Genomic DNA, 12,703 nt, shown 5'->3' on the forward strand with positions numbered 1-12,703 from the left:
GCCCCATCAAATGCAGCCCTGAGCCTAACTTACCTTACAGGCAGCTTCACTCAGGCCATGCGTTCCATGGAGCTGCCAACGTCAAGTAACCTCTCAACTTGAACAACAAAGTTCTTACTAGGGCGGAAGCTGTTCGGCTCTTTGGATTGCGCCACAAAGCAGGTCAGAAGCCTGCAAATGAAGCGACTCATCTGCAATCCTGTGATTGCATTGACATGGCGCTTCCCATAGTGCACTGTGTCCAGCGCCCATTTATACATGTTTTGCCCTCTGAAAAGTGATCTGCAGTGGATTGCATTTCAGAGGGCATTTGACAGGCAGTGAGGATGCATTTTGTTACCGCCTCACCACCTGTTTTAACCCCTAAACACCTGCAACACCACACCACAACCAAGCTCCATGTAAATGGATCACATTTGGGCTACAGTATGTGTACACCCATTTATTTTGCTTTTTCAGCTTAAGGGGGTCCACTTTAAATCACATAATGGCTGACAGTGCTGCATTTCCTAAAAAAAAAAAAAAAAAAAAAAAAACACAAGCTAAAAGGTATAGATGTGAATTAGCCACAACATATGAAATGCATATTTATGGTTTCTATTGTAGGAGAACACGCAAATTAGAACAACCACATACAATACCAACAGGACTTATAAGATCGCGGCTAACAATGTTGTAGAGCCAAATACTACAGTGATTTCCCCAGTGGCCATCAAATTTAGGATATACATGCTTACATTGTGCCAAGCTGGAACTATGTAAGTATGCAATCTATATATTTCCTAAAGGTACATTTTAGAATTTATAATTTTCCAGAAAGGCTGAGTGACCCTTTAAATAGGAATGTTTGCATTACCCAAGTTGTTTTTGCTCATATACATACACTGTATTGTCAAAAGTATTGGGACGCCTGCCTTTACGCGCACATGAACTTTAATAGCATCCCAGTCTTAGTCCGTAGGGTTCAATATTGAGTTGGCCCACCCTTTGCAGCTATAACAGTTTCAACTCTTCTGGGAAGGCTGTCCTCAAGGTTTTTGAGTTTGTCTATGGCAATGTTTGACCATTCTTCCAGAAGCACATTTGTGAGGTCAGGCACTAATGTGGACGAGACGGCCTGGCTCACAGTCTCAGCTCTAATTCATCCCAAAGGTTGAGGTCTCTGTGCAGGCCAGTTAAGTTTCTCCACCCCAAACTCGCTCATCCATGTCTTTATGCACCTTGCTTTGTGCAATGGTCCAAATCATTTGGTGGAGGGGGGATTATGGTGTGGGGTTGTATTTCAGGGGTTGGGCTTGGCCCCTTAGTTGCAGCGAAGGGAACTCTTAAGGCGTCAGCATACCAAGACATTTTGGACCATTTCATGCTCCCAATTTTGTGGGAACAGTTTGGGGATGGCCCCTTCCTGTTCCAACATGACTGCACACCATCTGATAGTGCCTGCAGAGTTTGGGGGCCAATACCACTTGGCAGAGTCATCAATACCAATGTTTTTTTAGCTGTCTGTAAGGGTTTACAACCACTTTAAGGGTGCAGTTCTCCAGTTCTTTATCATGCTAAGTTATATACTATATGCCAGGGATCTTCAAACTACGGCCCTACAGCTGTTGCAGAACTACAAGTCCCATGAGGCATTGCAAAACTCTGACATTCACAGATATGACTAGGCATGATGGCAATTGTAGTTCCTGAACAACTGGAGGGCCGTAGTTTGGGGACTCCTGCTATATGCCAACCATTCTTAAACGGGGTTCCGTGGAACGCTACGGTTCCTCCAGAGGATGCTAGGGGTTCCTTGGGCCGTGGCTGATAGTCCTCCCATCGGATAGTGCCTGCAGAGTTTGGGGGCCAATACCACTTGGCAGAGTCATCAACACCAATGGTTTTTAGCTGTCTGTAAGGGCTGCATTCTTTTTACCGAACACCAATATAAGGGGTATTTTTTACACTGACCCCCCCCCCCCCATGAATTGTTTTTAATAGGGGTTCCCTGAGACCTGAAAATTATTTCATGGGTTCCTCAAAGATAAAAAGGTTGAGAAAGGCTGGTATATACTATATAGGAGATATAAATTGTGCCTTTATTGTGCTGTGATGTTGTAGCCAGACCCAAAGAAACTTACGCCACTTCGTTGAGATAAGAGAATAGCTCCAACGCACTCTGATGCCGCGTACCATCCTTAGCGTTGGTGACTTGCACGGGGACACCTGTAACAAAAGACAAGCACAGACATAACATGTGGGCACTCAATGAAGGGGGGTGACATAGACATAGGAACCCCGTGGGGAACCGAGCACTTTCCAGAAAGTGTAAAGGAGCTTCTAACACAACACACGCATTAAATGGATGAGACAGTTATGAACTCTAAGTAACTTCTTAAGTATCAGGAGGTGCTGGAGGGTGGGGAGCAGGGAACATATTCAGGGCCAAAATAGAAAACGGCAATAAAAATAAGCCCCCCACCCCACTGCTGTCTCCTCTGTCGCCCTGTCTTTTCATTTCATACACTGTGAAATTGCAACCAGCACCATTGCTAATTACATTTCACGCTCTGCCTTTGTCTTATGGCCGAGCACCTTCTGTCCCACCACTCTGAGATTTGAGCCTGACAAATGGGAACGAGGGAAAGGAGGGGGGGGGGAGCTGGTGGCCCAATTGCACGGTAAAGGCTTTGGCTGCCCACCCTCCCATAATGTCTGTTTCAAAGGGCGCCAAGCAAGTTCTGTGGCTGTCACGGCTCAGGAAAAAAAAAAAAGAGGGGTCTGCTCTCATCAGCGAGAAGTTAAATCCGCCCGGCCAAAAGGAGACCCTATGAATTAATTATTACACCTTCCACAAAACAGGGTGTGGTGATCGGATTGGGGCAGAGGAGGAGAGCAATGGGGAGGGGGGGATTTCAGTATGGAAAAGGCTACGGGTGGGAGGGAGAGGACAGACTATGAAAAGAATGAGGTTATTATTCTTTTTCAAACTGAAATGAGCAATAAATGTATTAGCAATCTGACAAGGAGTTGTTCTACCACAAAGAAGAGCTGGGCCCTGGGTTTGCTACTTAATCTTTCCCCATCTGTTCCCCCTATTAGCATTGATTGCACTATTCACTGCCAATCAACTCTTAACAGACCACTTTCACTCTCTTTTTGCTATTAAATGTAATTCTTTGCAATAATGAACTTTAAGCCCCCTTCGTCAATCTGGAGATCCTATTTATATTTAAAGGATTTTTTTTTTTTTTCTTCCTACCATGTGGACTGGATCCCGCTCGTCACTTTTTGCGCTCTGCTCCCTGATCCGCAGCTTATAGGTTTCAAATAGTCAATAATTAGATTAGAACTTCAAATAAATGAAGTGAGGTTTGAATAGAGAGTCTGATGGACTAAGCTGAATGGGACTGTCATTGTCCTCTTATGAGATGATGACCGGATTTTAATTTCCTAGGGGTATTCCGTAACAATGCCATGAGTCACCACAATGCCACGTGTAAATAAGTTACTATATGTTTGTAGCCGGGTGGCGGGCTTGCTGGCAGCTGCAAGGCATCGTTTTAAAAATCATTGCTTGTAGGGGCTTTTTCAAAGGGAACGCAACTTAGAGGATCTATTGTTCGGAGGCAGAAAACAATGAGATTTTGGCTGTTAGTAAGAAAGATTTGATATCTGGACGACTGTCAAAGGGTTGCAGAGTTCTGTGCAGATATATTTTCTTCCCACTTGGAAAGTTTTCTCATCAAATGTTTTTTTCCAAAAAGACAACTTTTATTCGATTTTTTTTACAGTATATAAATCATTATACACACAAAAAGAAGATTGCAACTGCATGAAGGTAATCAGACACAGCTATGTAGGAAATAGTAGAGTAGATGAATTTGTTTGGATGGAGATACCTGCATGATTTCTGCTCTTTGAACATTTATAGTTAGCAGATTCAAGTGGTCATTCAATGGAAGTACTTGCACACTCAAATGCCTTCTAATATTTATGGATCCTTTATCATCAAACAGGGCTTGCTGAGATGGAAACGGTAAGAGTGGTGGTGAAATCTGTTATAGTCCCATACCAAGCACCTTAGGGTCCAGAAGGATCTTACCAATCAGGACTACTAAAGACATAAGGGCACTCTTGTGGCTGGAGGAAAGGAGGTTCAACCGCTGCATATGGAAAGCGTTTTTTGGACCCATTTCACACTTGGCGGTTTTCAGGCGCTTTAGCGCAATAAATAGCCTCTGCAAAGTGCCTGAAAACTGCCTCCCATTCATTCCAGTGTATCTTTTCACACTGGGGCGGTGCGCTTGCAGGACGTTCCAAAAAGTCCTGCAAGCAGCATCTTTGGGGCGGGTTGGGAGCACTGTATTTAGCTCTCCCAAAACGTCCTGCCCATTGGAATGAATGGGTAGCGAGCGCTTTCAAAGCGCCTTAAAAGTGATTTAAGAGCGCAGTAAAACGGGAGTTTTTAACTTTTTTTGGGGGTTAAAAGCACCCCACTAGTGGCCGAAAAGTAGCGCAAAGATGCCGCTTAAACAGTGCTAAAGCAAACAGCACTTTGGCGCTAACGACCAGCACTTTCAGTGTAAAAGTAGTCTTACTGTAAGAGCTGTGAAGTTGTTCTCCACAGAATGTGGTTATAGCTGACCCAGTTGATTGCGTCAAAAAAGGGTCTGGCTGTATTTCTAGAATATAAAGGGCTGCTAAAATTTATAAGGATTCATGCATACGGCCATACAGTGTGCAGAATGTGTGTAATTTCCGCCCATTGAGATGCATTAGAAGATATGGCAATACACACATACCCACTGACATATGCTCCGAACATACTCCATCTGCGTTCGGAGTATACGTCAGTGCACATGTAGGTATTTTACCCAACCATTGGGGCACAGCTAGGTACAGCTGTCTCTTTGAATGAATCTCAATGGCCATCTGTACGCACTGACAGTGGGGCCCTGGAACGTTATTAGGCAGGTTCTGCATGACTTATGCCCGCTGTATGGCCTAAGAAGGACATTTTTACCCATTGAAGCAAGTTGAATCAGGATTTATAGGGGTTTTTTTGCCTTCTTTTAGATCAACTGTGGTATTAGGATTTTGTTTTTAAAACTCAAGGAACATGTGTCATTTTTCAGGGACAATCTCAAGTGTAAGGGATACCCTAACCCTTCAGGTTGGCTGCAGGCAGAGGGAGCTAGGTGACACCAGCAGCTTCCAGCACCTTTCTCGTTCTACTGCTTAACAACAAATATAAAAGCCAAGCTGTCATATTTCTGAGCCCGCTATCCAATCCTGTTTTATCCATGCAATCTGATGAAGCATACACGTCTGACTACCCTCATAGGTCTATGGACAGCTTTATCGTAGTAAGAAGTTGGAAGCTTAAAGATCCCAAATTAATCCACCTTGACATTTTACAGAACAGTTCTCGGGAATGAGTGAAATCAGCTAGTAACCTTCTATAACAAACACAGTTTCTGTGCTAAATCAGCAAGTCTACCCAGTACACCTTAATTTGCATTTTATGGCACTTAAACATCAATATTCCAGACAGGATTTCACCCTTGTTTTGGGTCCCATGTTGACTACTTTCTAACTTCTTTCTGCTTCATACTTCACCATTCAAATTCAATCTCTCCAAGCAATGGTTGGATCTAATTACTTGTTGTGGGACTTTTAGCCTATTTAATATATTGAGATATGTAAGGAACGTACAAATGGGTGTGCTTTAGAATAACTCCCCAGGAGTGCACATAGGTCAAGTAAAGGAGTTCTAAAGAAAAGGGATGGGGTGCACTAAAGCAATGCATGAAAAACCGAGTAGGTAGTTTTTATTTAATGAATGCATTTCAAGTCTTAGTCTTCAATTCTGAAGGGAGTCTACTTTTACACCAGATTATGAACAGTAGATAAAAACATGAGTGAAATCCATACTCAACTGTCCTTTCCAAAATTCAACTACTGCCCAGTTCATTGCTTGACTGGCCATTCCCCGATTGGGCAACCCACTTTAACTCCTCAAAGCAACTGCATAAATATGGTGTGGAAAGAATAAAGTAAAAGTATAGCTTGCCATTGGTGGATATACATTAGGTCACAAGGCACCTCACTTTAGTGTTTCATAATTTCCCTAATCAGAAGTCAGGACAAACTTGCTCAAGGTCCAATCAACGTGCCTATGTACACCTTGGCAGAGGAGAATGTACAGAACGACAGTTAACTCAAATAGGACTTTAAATCATTGGTCTACTTTAAATAACTTCCTTCCATCTAGACCACCATGTTCTCTTAGAAGCATAAATGTTGAACAAGCCCTGCAACACTCAAGCCTCGTACACACAATACGAAAATCAGATGGGAAAATTCATAAGAGGAGCTGTCTGTGGATTTTTGGATCGTTAGTACAGTGCTTTTGACAGCCGATTTCACTTTTTCATCAGACAAAAGCTGGATGTGCAGGCTATAAAATTTTTGTCGGATGTGAACTCAACGTCTGATTTTCGGATGGTCAGTACAGAAATCGTCACACAAAAGTCGAAACTACAAACACGCATGATCAGAATCAAAGAACGACCGGGAAGAGTTTGGTCTTGTAAACTACTGTTCGTAATCTAGAATTAACATTCGTGGCGTGGCAATTGATGTAATGTCAAAATGCAGCGCACATTCTCATCTTCTTTAATGGGATAATAATGAAGCTGCTTTGCTGGCTATACTGATGTAGTTATGCCAAACTTATTTTAAAAGGCATGTGTTTTGTAGTGATATAAATAAAATTAATATTATGGTTGTTTGATTTTTTGGTGAAGTTACCACAACACCATTATCCCTGATTTTTTAAGATGGAAGATACAACTATGTTGGTGTTCCTTGTTAATTTTCCTTTGTGTTGTTCTCAATGTAACTACCTACTCCCAAACTGTCATTTGAAGAAAAACACATAACCAAGTATTATTCTACACAATTTTTTTATTGTGCAGAAAAAAAACAACAGAAATTAAATTAGAGACGCTATTTGCCTTCCAAACAAAATTAACTTAACAAAAAAGTGCGAATCAACACTCACCAAACTTCTACTAACATGAAATTAGCAGAAGGGGCCCAAAGAGTGGCGCTTGAGAAATGAACTTCTTCTTTATACTCTCATAGTAAGTCACTACGTTCGTGTTTGTCAAATGACAATTTGCTAGTCAGTATGCTAGACAAAATCCTGCACACGCACTTTTGACAAAAATCAGATGATCGGTCGTACAACCATCAAACCGTGTTCGAGGATTTCCACATGTGACCATATGCCTTGGCATTCGGTCACACAGTTGAAAGGCAGAATTCAGGGTTCAGGCAGATTTCTTATCACTATAGTAATATTAAGCATACACAGAAAGTCTTGTATCTCACATAGACAATGGTGTTATATCAGGCCAAAATCTGAAATGTTGGCTTTTCTGCTTAACAGTGCATCCACATTAAAACTGTAGGCACAGGTTAGAAGCCATTCATAATTACTAAACTGCAGTTCACTTGTTTCTGTCAACTTAACATTTCTTTTTACTATGTTATACAGTGCGTGCTTTTAGATGCTTACCATTCTTGAACTCAATTTCCAAAATGTCTGGGGTGTTGGGAGCAGTTGCAGGATCTTTAGTTTTCACAAACAGACCATCTGGAGCATGGTTCTGGAAGAAAATAAAAACAGTACCACTGAGATACAGTAGTGGGGTGCATCTATGATATAAAAAACTGGATAACATTACAGCCATATAGAAGACATGAGGAATAATGTATACTTGAAGCATACCCTGTCCACAACTTTAGGTGGAAGAAACAAACATATGCCAAGAAGGGTCAGAGTTAGGTGGACAGACAGGAGGAGCAATAGCACAGTACTGAAATGAGGAGAAACAGACAGTAGGGAGTAGACAGTAAAGGTATGAGGAGGCATGTAGTAGACTAATGGATAGGCATAAGGATGCAGACAAAAAACTAAAAAGGTAGAGGTATAAAAAGGGAGGCAGTATACAAAAAATTAAGATCTAGGTAGACAGACACTAGGAATGGAAGAGAAAACATATCAGGAAGGGAAAAGGGTGTCCAAAGAATGAAAGGTATGAGAGGGAAGAGACAGTAAACAAGGAATAAAAAGGTATGTGAAGAGAGGAAAGGTTAAAGAAGGGAGACAATAGATAGGTAACAAAAGATATGAAGTTGTGGCAGTAGACAAGGAAGGAAAAATATAAAGAATCAGAGTGTAGACAAGGAAGGAAAGGTATGAGGAGGGAGATGGTAGACAAGGAGAAAAAGGTATAAGGAGGAAGGCAGTGACAAGGAAGGAAAGGTATGAGGAGGGAGGAAGTAGAGAAAAAAAAAGTAATGAGGAGTAAGGCAGTGATGAGGAAGGAAAGGTATGAGGAGGGAGGGAGTAGACAAGGAAGGAAAGGTATGAGGAGGAAGGCAGTGACAGGGAAAGAAAGGTATGAGGAGGGAGCAAGTAGACAAGGAAGGAAAGGTATGAGAAGAGAGGAAGTAGACAAGGAAGGAAAGGTATGAGGAGGAAGGCAGTGACGAGGAAGGAAAGGTATGAGAAGAGAGGAAGTAGACAAGGAAGGAAAGGTATGAGGAGGAAGGCAGTGACGAGGAAGGAAAGGTATGAGAAGAGAGGAAGTAGACAAGGAAGGAAAGGTATAAAGGAGAAAGGCAGTAGACAAGGAAGGAAAAGTATGAGGAGGGTGGAAGTAGACAAAGAGAGAATGGTATGAGGGGAAACTTGTAGGGTTGCCACCTCATCCCTTTAAACCCAGACACATATGAATTACAGAGGTTCTGAGGCTAATTTATTGCAGATAAGGCATAATGAGGAAGGCAGTAGACAGAGAAGGAAAGGTATGAGGAGGGAGGAAGTAGACAAGGAAGGAAAGGTATGAGGAAGAAGGCAGTAGACAAGGAAGGAAAGGTATGAGGAGGGAGGCAGTAGACAAGGAAGGAAAGGTATGAGGAGGGAGGCAGTAGACAAGGAAGGAAAGGTATGAGGAAGAAGGCAGTAGACAAGGAAGGAAAGGTATGAGGAGGGTGGCAGTAGACAAGGAAGGAAAGGTATGAGGAGGGAGGAAGCCAAAAGAGAAGGAAAGGTACAAGAAGGGACGCAGTAAACAAGCAGGAAAATTAAAGGGTGTAGGCAGTAGACAAGGAAGAATAGGTATAAGGAGGGAGGAAGTAGACAAAGAAGGATAAAGTATGCTGAGGGAGAGAACACATAAGAGAAAAAGCTATCTTTAGGCAGACAATATACATGGAAAGGTGACAGCAGTCAATTGTTAAAGATGTAAAGCTATTCATTGGCAGAGGCAAAGATATTGTCAGGCTGCATAAAAGAATAGAAAGACTAGCAAACTACTGACAAGAACAGAATGATACAAAATTGGAAATAAGTAGGGAACATACAGGTTGGACAGTAAACTTGCACATATGATGTTGTTTGAATGATGGGATATTGGGGGAACATTAATTATCCTGCATATTTCCTTGTTGGTGATGAGTGGTGACTAATGTGGTGTTTTGAATTATAATTTTGAATCCTAAGATTTGATCTGGTAGGTTGAAACACTTACAACACCATTTAGGGACTCCTTCCTAGGATTTTCCCACTGTAGTTTTTGTCTCTTCACATTACTAAGTCATAATGCAGGTATCCCACCCTCATAGCGGGATTCCCTATTTGTTTATTCTACATTATAGAAAATCCATGGTTCATGGTGGGAGTGTGACTCCACACTCTGGCTTTGTAAGGCCTACACTGCAGCCATAGGAAGTCCAGTGGGCATATTTCTCCACTGGAGTCTATTGGATCTATAAGAAGCCAGCAAATCATTTAGAGCAGAATTGTAAGTAAATACATTTTTATGCTTTGTCATGTATTTATTTTAAAAAATCCTTTACCACAATGCATGTTATAGCAACACGATGTTGTGAATCCAGCCTAAAGAAAGAGATATCACTCGAATGCCCTGTACACACAATTGGACTTTCCGACAACAAAACCGTGGATTTTTGTTCGAAGGTTGTTGGCTCCAACTTGTCTTGCATACACACGGTCACACAAATGTTGGCCAACAATTACAAATGTAGTGACTTACGAGACGTACGTGATATCTCCATTACGAACGCTAGTTTTACAAGACTGAGTGCTTCCGGCTCGTACTTGATTTGTGGACTTTTGTGTGATGGACTTGTGTACACACGATCGGAAAGTCTGACAACAAAAATTTGTTGGCGGAAAATTTGAGAACCTGCTAGCCAACATTTGTTGGTGGAAAGTCTGACAACAAATGTTTGATGGAGCATACACACGGTTGGACTTTCCGCCAACAAGCTCACATCCAACATTTGTTGTTGGAATATCCGATCGTGTGTACGGAGCATAAGTCAACAGGCTTTACTACATGACACAGGGATGTGGCTCATTGGAAGGGAAGAAATTAGACTAAACGCTTCAGAATGTTCCTACTCCTTCACTATCCAATCGCATGTCGGTACGATCCTTGACTAAGCTGTGTTACTTTATACATAATTAGGGAAATTAAGGTCAAAACAGGATTGTCTCTATTAGAAAACTAGCTAAAAAGAACTATAAATGTTTTGCAAGGTAAGACAGTTAACATTTATGTACTTCAATTTCTGCTTTAACTTGCCTGGCACCACACAAAACAAAAATATCACTTCTAGGTGGAGTTACCTTTTAACAGGACTATTTTTTCACTTACATCTTGAATCTTTCTAATAAACCCATGTTTATTTAGAGACTGCCAGAAAAGTCCGTAGCAAAATAAATTCCAGAATCTGGCAGATATAAGGCTTCTGCATAAAGATGGGGCTCTCTACACTGCACACTAGTTTATTCTGCAAAGATGGAGAAAGAAATGGGGCTGGGTGACCCCAGCAGGTGCTCCGCTGGAACGCACTCGTACAGTGTCCCCAAGGTTAATACATCCAGGGGAGCTGAGAAGAACAAAGCTAAAACTCATCTAAAAACGCATCAGCCTAATTCCAGCCTTGGCAGAGTTACAATGAAGAGGCGCCTTTATGGAGCACTCATCAATCATGGCCTTTCTGGGTTAGTGGCTAAAATCCGCTTTGGCCCATTTGATTGCCTGCTGTCCCTGACTTGTGGGCGTATTAATGCTTGTCAATCAATGCGGTACCCAGCTTTCTCTGCACGGCCTGCTATGAATTCTGAAGACACCTACTGTATGCTATGGGCAGGGTGCCTCCTGATAAATGCTCATACAGCAATGCTAGTAGCTGCATAATGAGAAAAATGGTCAGGCCCCTGGACTCAGATAACTGCAAAGATTCAGATTTTAAATTTGATATCTCAACCACTTCATTGGCTTTACTCTTTGAGGAGATCTCTAGTCTAAACGAAACTTATTTTTGTATTTTTAGATATAAAGATATATAGTGATGGAGAATATTTTTATATGGAGAATATATTTATGTGAGCTTAACCAGAAAGAACATGGATCCTGTGCACAAACCTAACAGGTGTGAATACATTTTTTTTTTTACAGTACCACGTAAGCACCTAACGGAGGTCCACGTTTTTTGCCCCCAATATGTTTTATAGTTATCTCTGTCATACTCCAAACTAGATAATTCTACACCTGCAAGCTCCTGATGTTTTCCAACGCCAGGTCTCTAAATATACCCTTTTAAGCTGGGCAAATAAATCAGTTGATTTCCCAAATGTTATTGCGGATGATTTATCAAAGACAAACGAGCTGTTCACTTCGTAAGGGGATTATTGCAGTGAATCAGAGTAAGTTCTACTGACTTCCATCATCCAATCACGGCCAAGCAAAAATGATGTTTTTTTTTTTTTTTCTTGCATGTGCTTGGGTATTTTTGTGCAAACTGGTGTTAACCACATTTCCTAAGCTAAGGGAAAGTTCTCCTTTAGGAACCGGCTGCGGATCGCACAGGAACGCTGTGCGTCCCCATTCTCCGTTTCAGGGGCGAATCAGGGACAAATCTGTGCCTGAATTCGGGCCTGAAACAGAGCCAAAGACGCACAGCGTTTCTGTGCAGTGTACTCCACAGCCGCCTCGGCATAGGTGTGCGCAGCCTATTGTATTATGGTGTGCACCCCAAAGCTCAAACACACGTGCCTTACTCTGCGGCCTCATCTGCACGGGGCAGTGAATGAATCAGAAGTGCTCTGTGCTGAGGGGCTTCCTGTTCAAATTGAAGCATAGTAAACAGTTTACTATGCTTCTGTTATGAATGGGCACAGTGAGTGTGTTTACTGTGTTCCTTTAAAAAGGGAAGAGGCTGGTAAATGATATATTTACTTGCCCCTTCCCCGGTCTCCATCCTGAAACATCCCCCACAGCAGCTGGGAGGAGAGTAGGGAAGCCAGCAGCACTGCGGGGTGGGGGTAGCCCAGGCAGTAGGTTGAATGGGTACCGCACATAGGGATTAGGGTGTGCCCAGGCACACCTGGCACACCCCCTGCGCACGCCTATGCGCCTCGGAGATATGTGAACCGGCTCCATGGAGAGGCGGTCACATTCTCCTGCTATGCAAATTGGATGCGGGGAAACCTGCATCCAATTCGCATAGGTGTGAACAGCCTTTTTACCTTTAGTGAATCATCCCCACTAAGTCTCTTCTACAATAAAGGATTTTTGCCTTCCTCCTGGCAAACTCTTTAATTGAGCAAACT

The 12,703-nt window shown here is 42.3% G+C and overlaps 1 protein-coding gene across 2 annotated transcripts in view; it reads right to left on the reverse strand.

Moving 5' to 3' along the window:
* The window catches only part of ASS1 (argininosuccinate synthase 1), a 155,364-nt gene that overhangs the window by 50,419 nt on the left and 92,242 nt on the right, over nt 1-12,703 (reverse strand). For both annotated transcript variants that reach the window (XM_073600484.1, XM_073600483.1), the window contains 2 exons: nt 7,571-7,661; nt 2,124-2,208 (listed from right to left, as the gene is read on the reverse strand). In XM_073600484.1, the coding sequence (XP_073456585.1) occupies nt 2,124-2,208; nt 7,571-7,661 (176 nt within the window). The remainder of the gene's footprint in view (nt 1-2,123; nt 2,209-7,570; nt 7,662-12,703) is intronic.

This window comes from Aquarana catesbeiana, linkage group LG09, assembly GCF_042186555.1.
Source record: "Aquarana catesbeiana isolate 2022-GZ linkage group LG09, ASM4218655v1, whole genome shotgun sequence".
NCBI classification, from domain to species: Eukaryota; Metazoa; Chordata; class Amphibia; order Anura; family Ranidae; genus Aquarana; species Aquarana catesbeiana.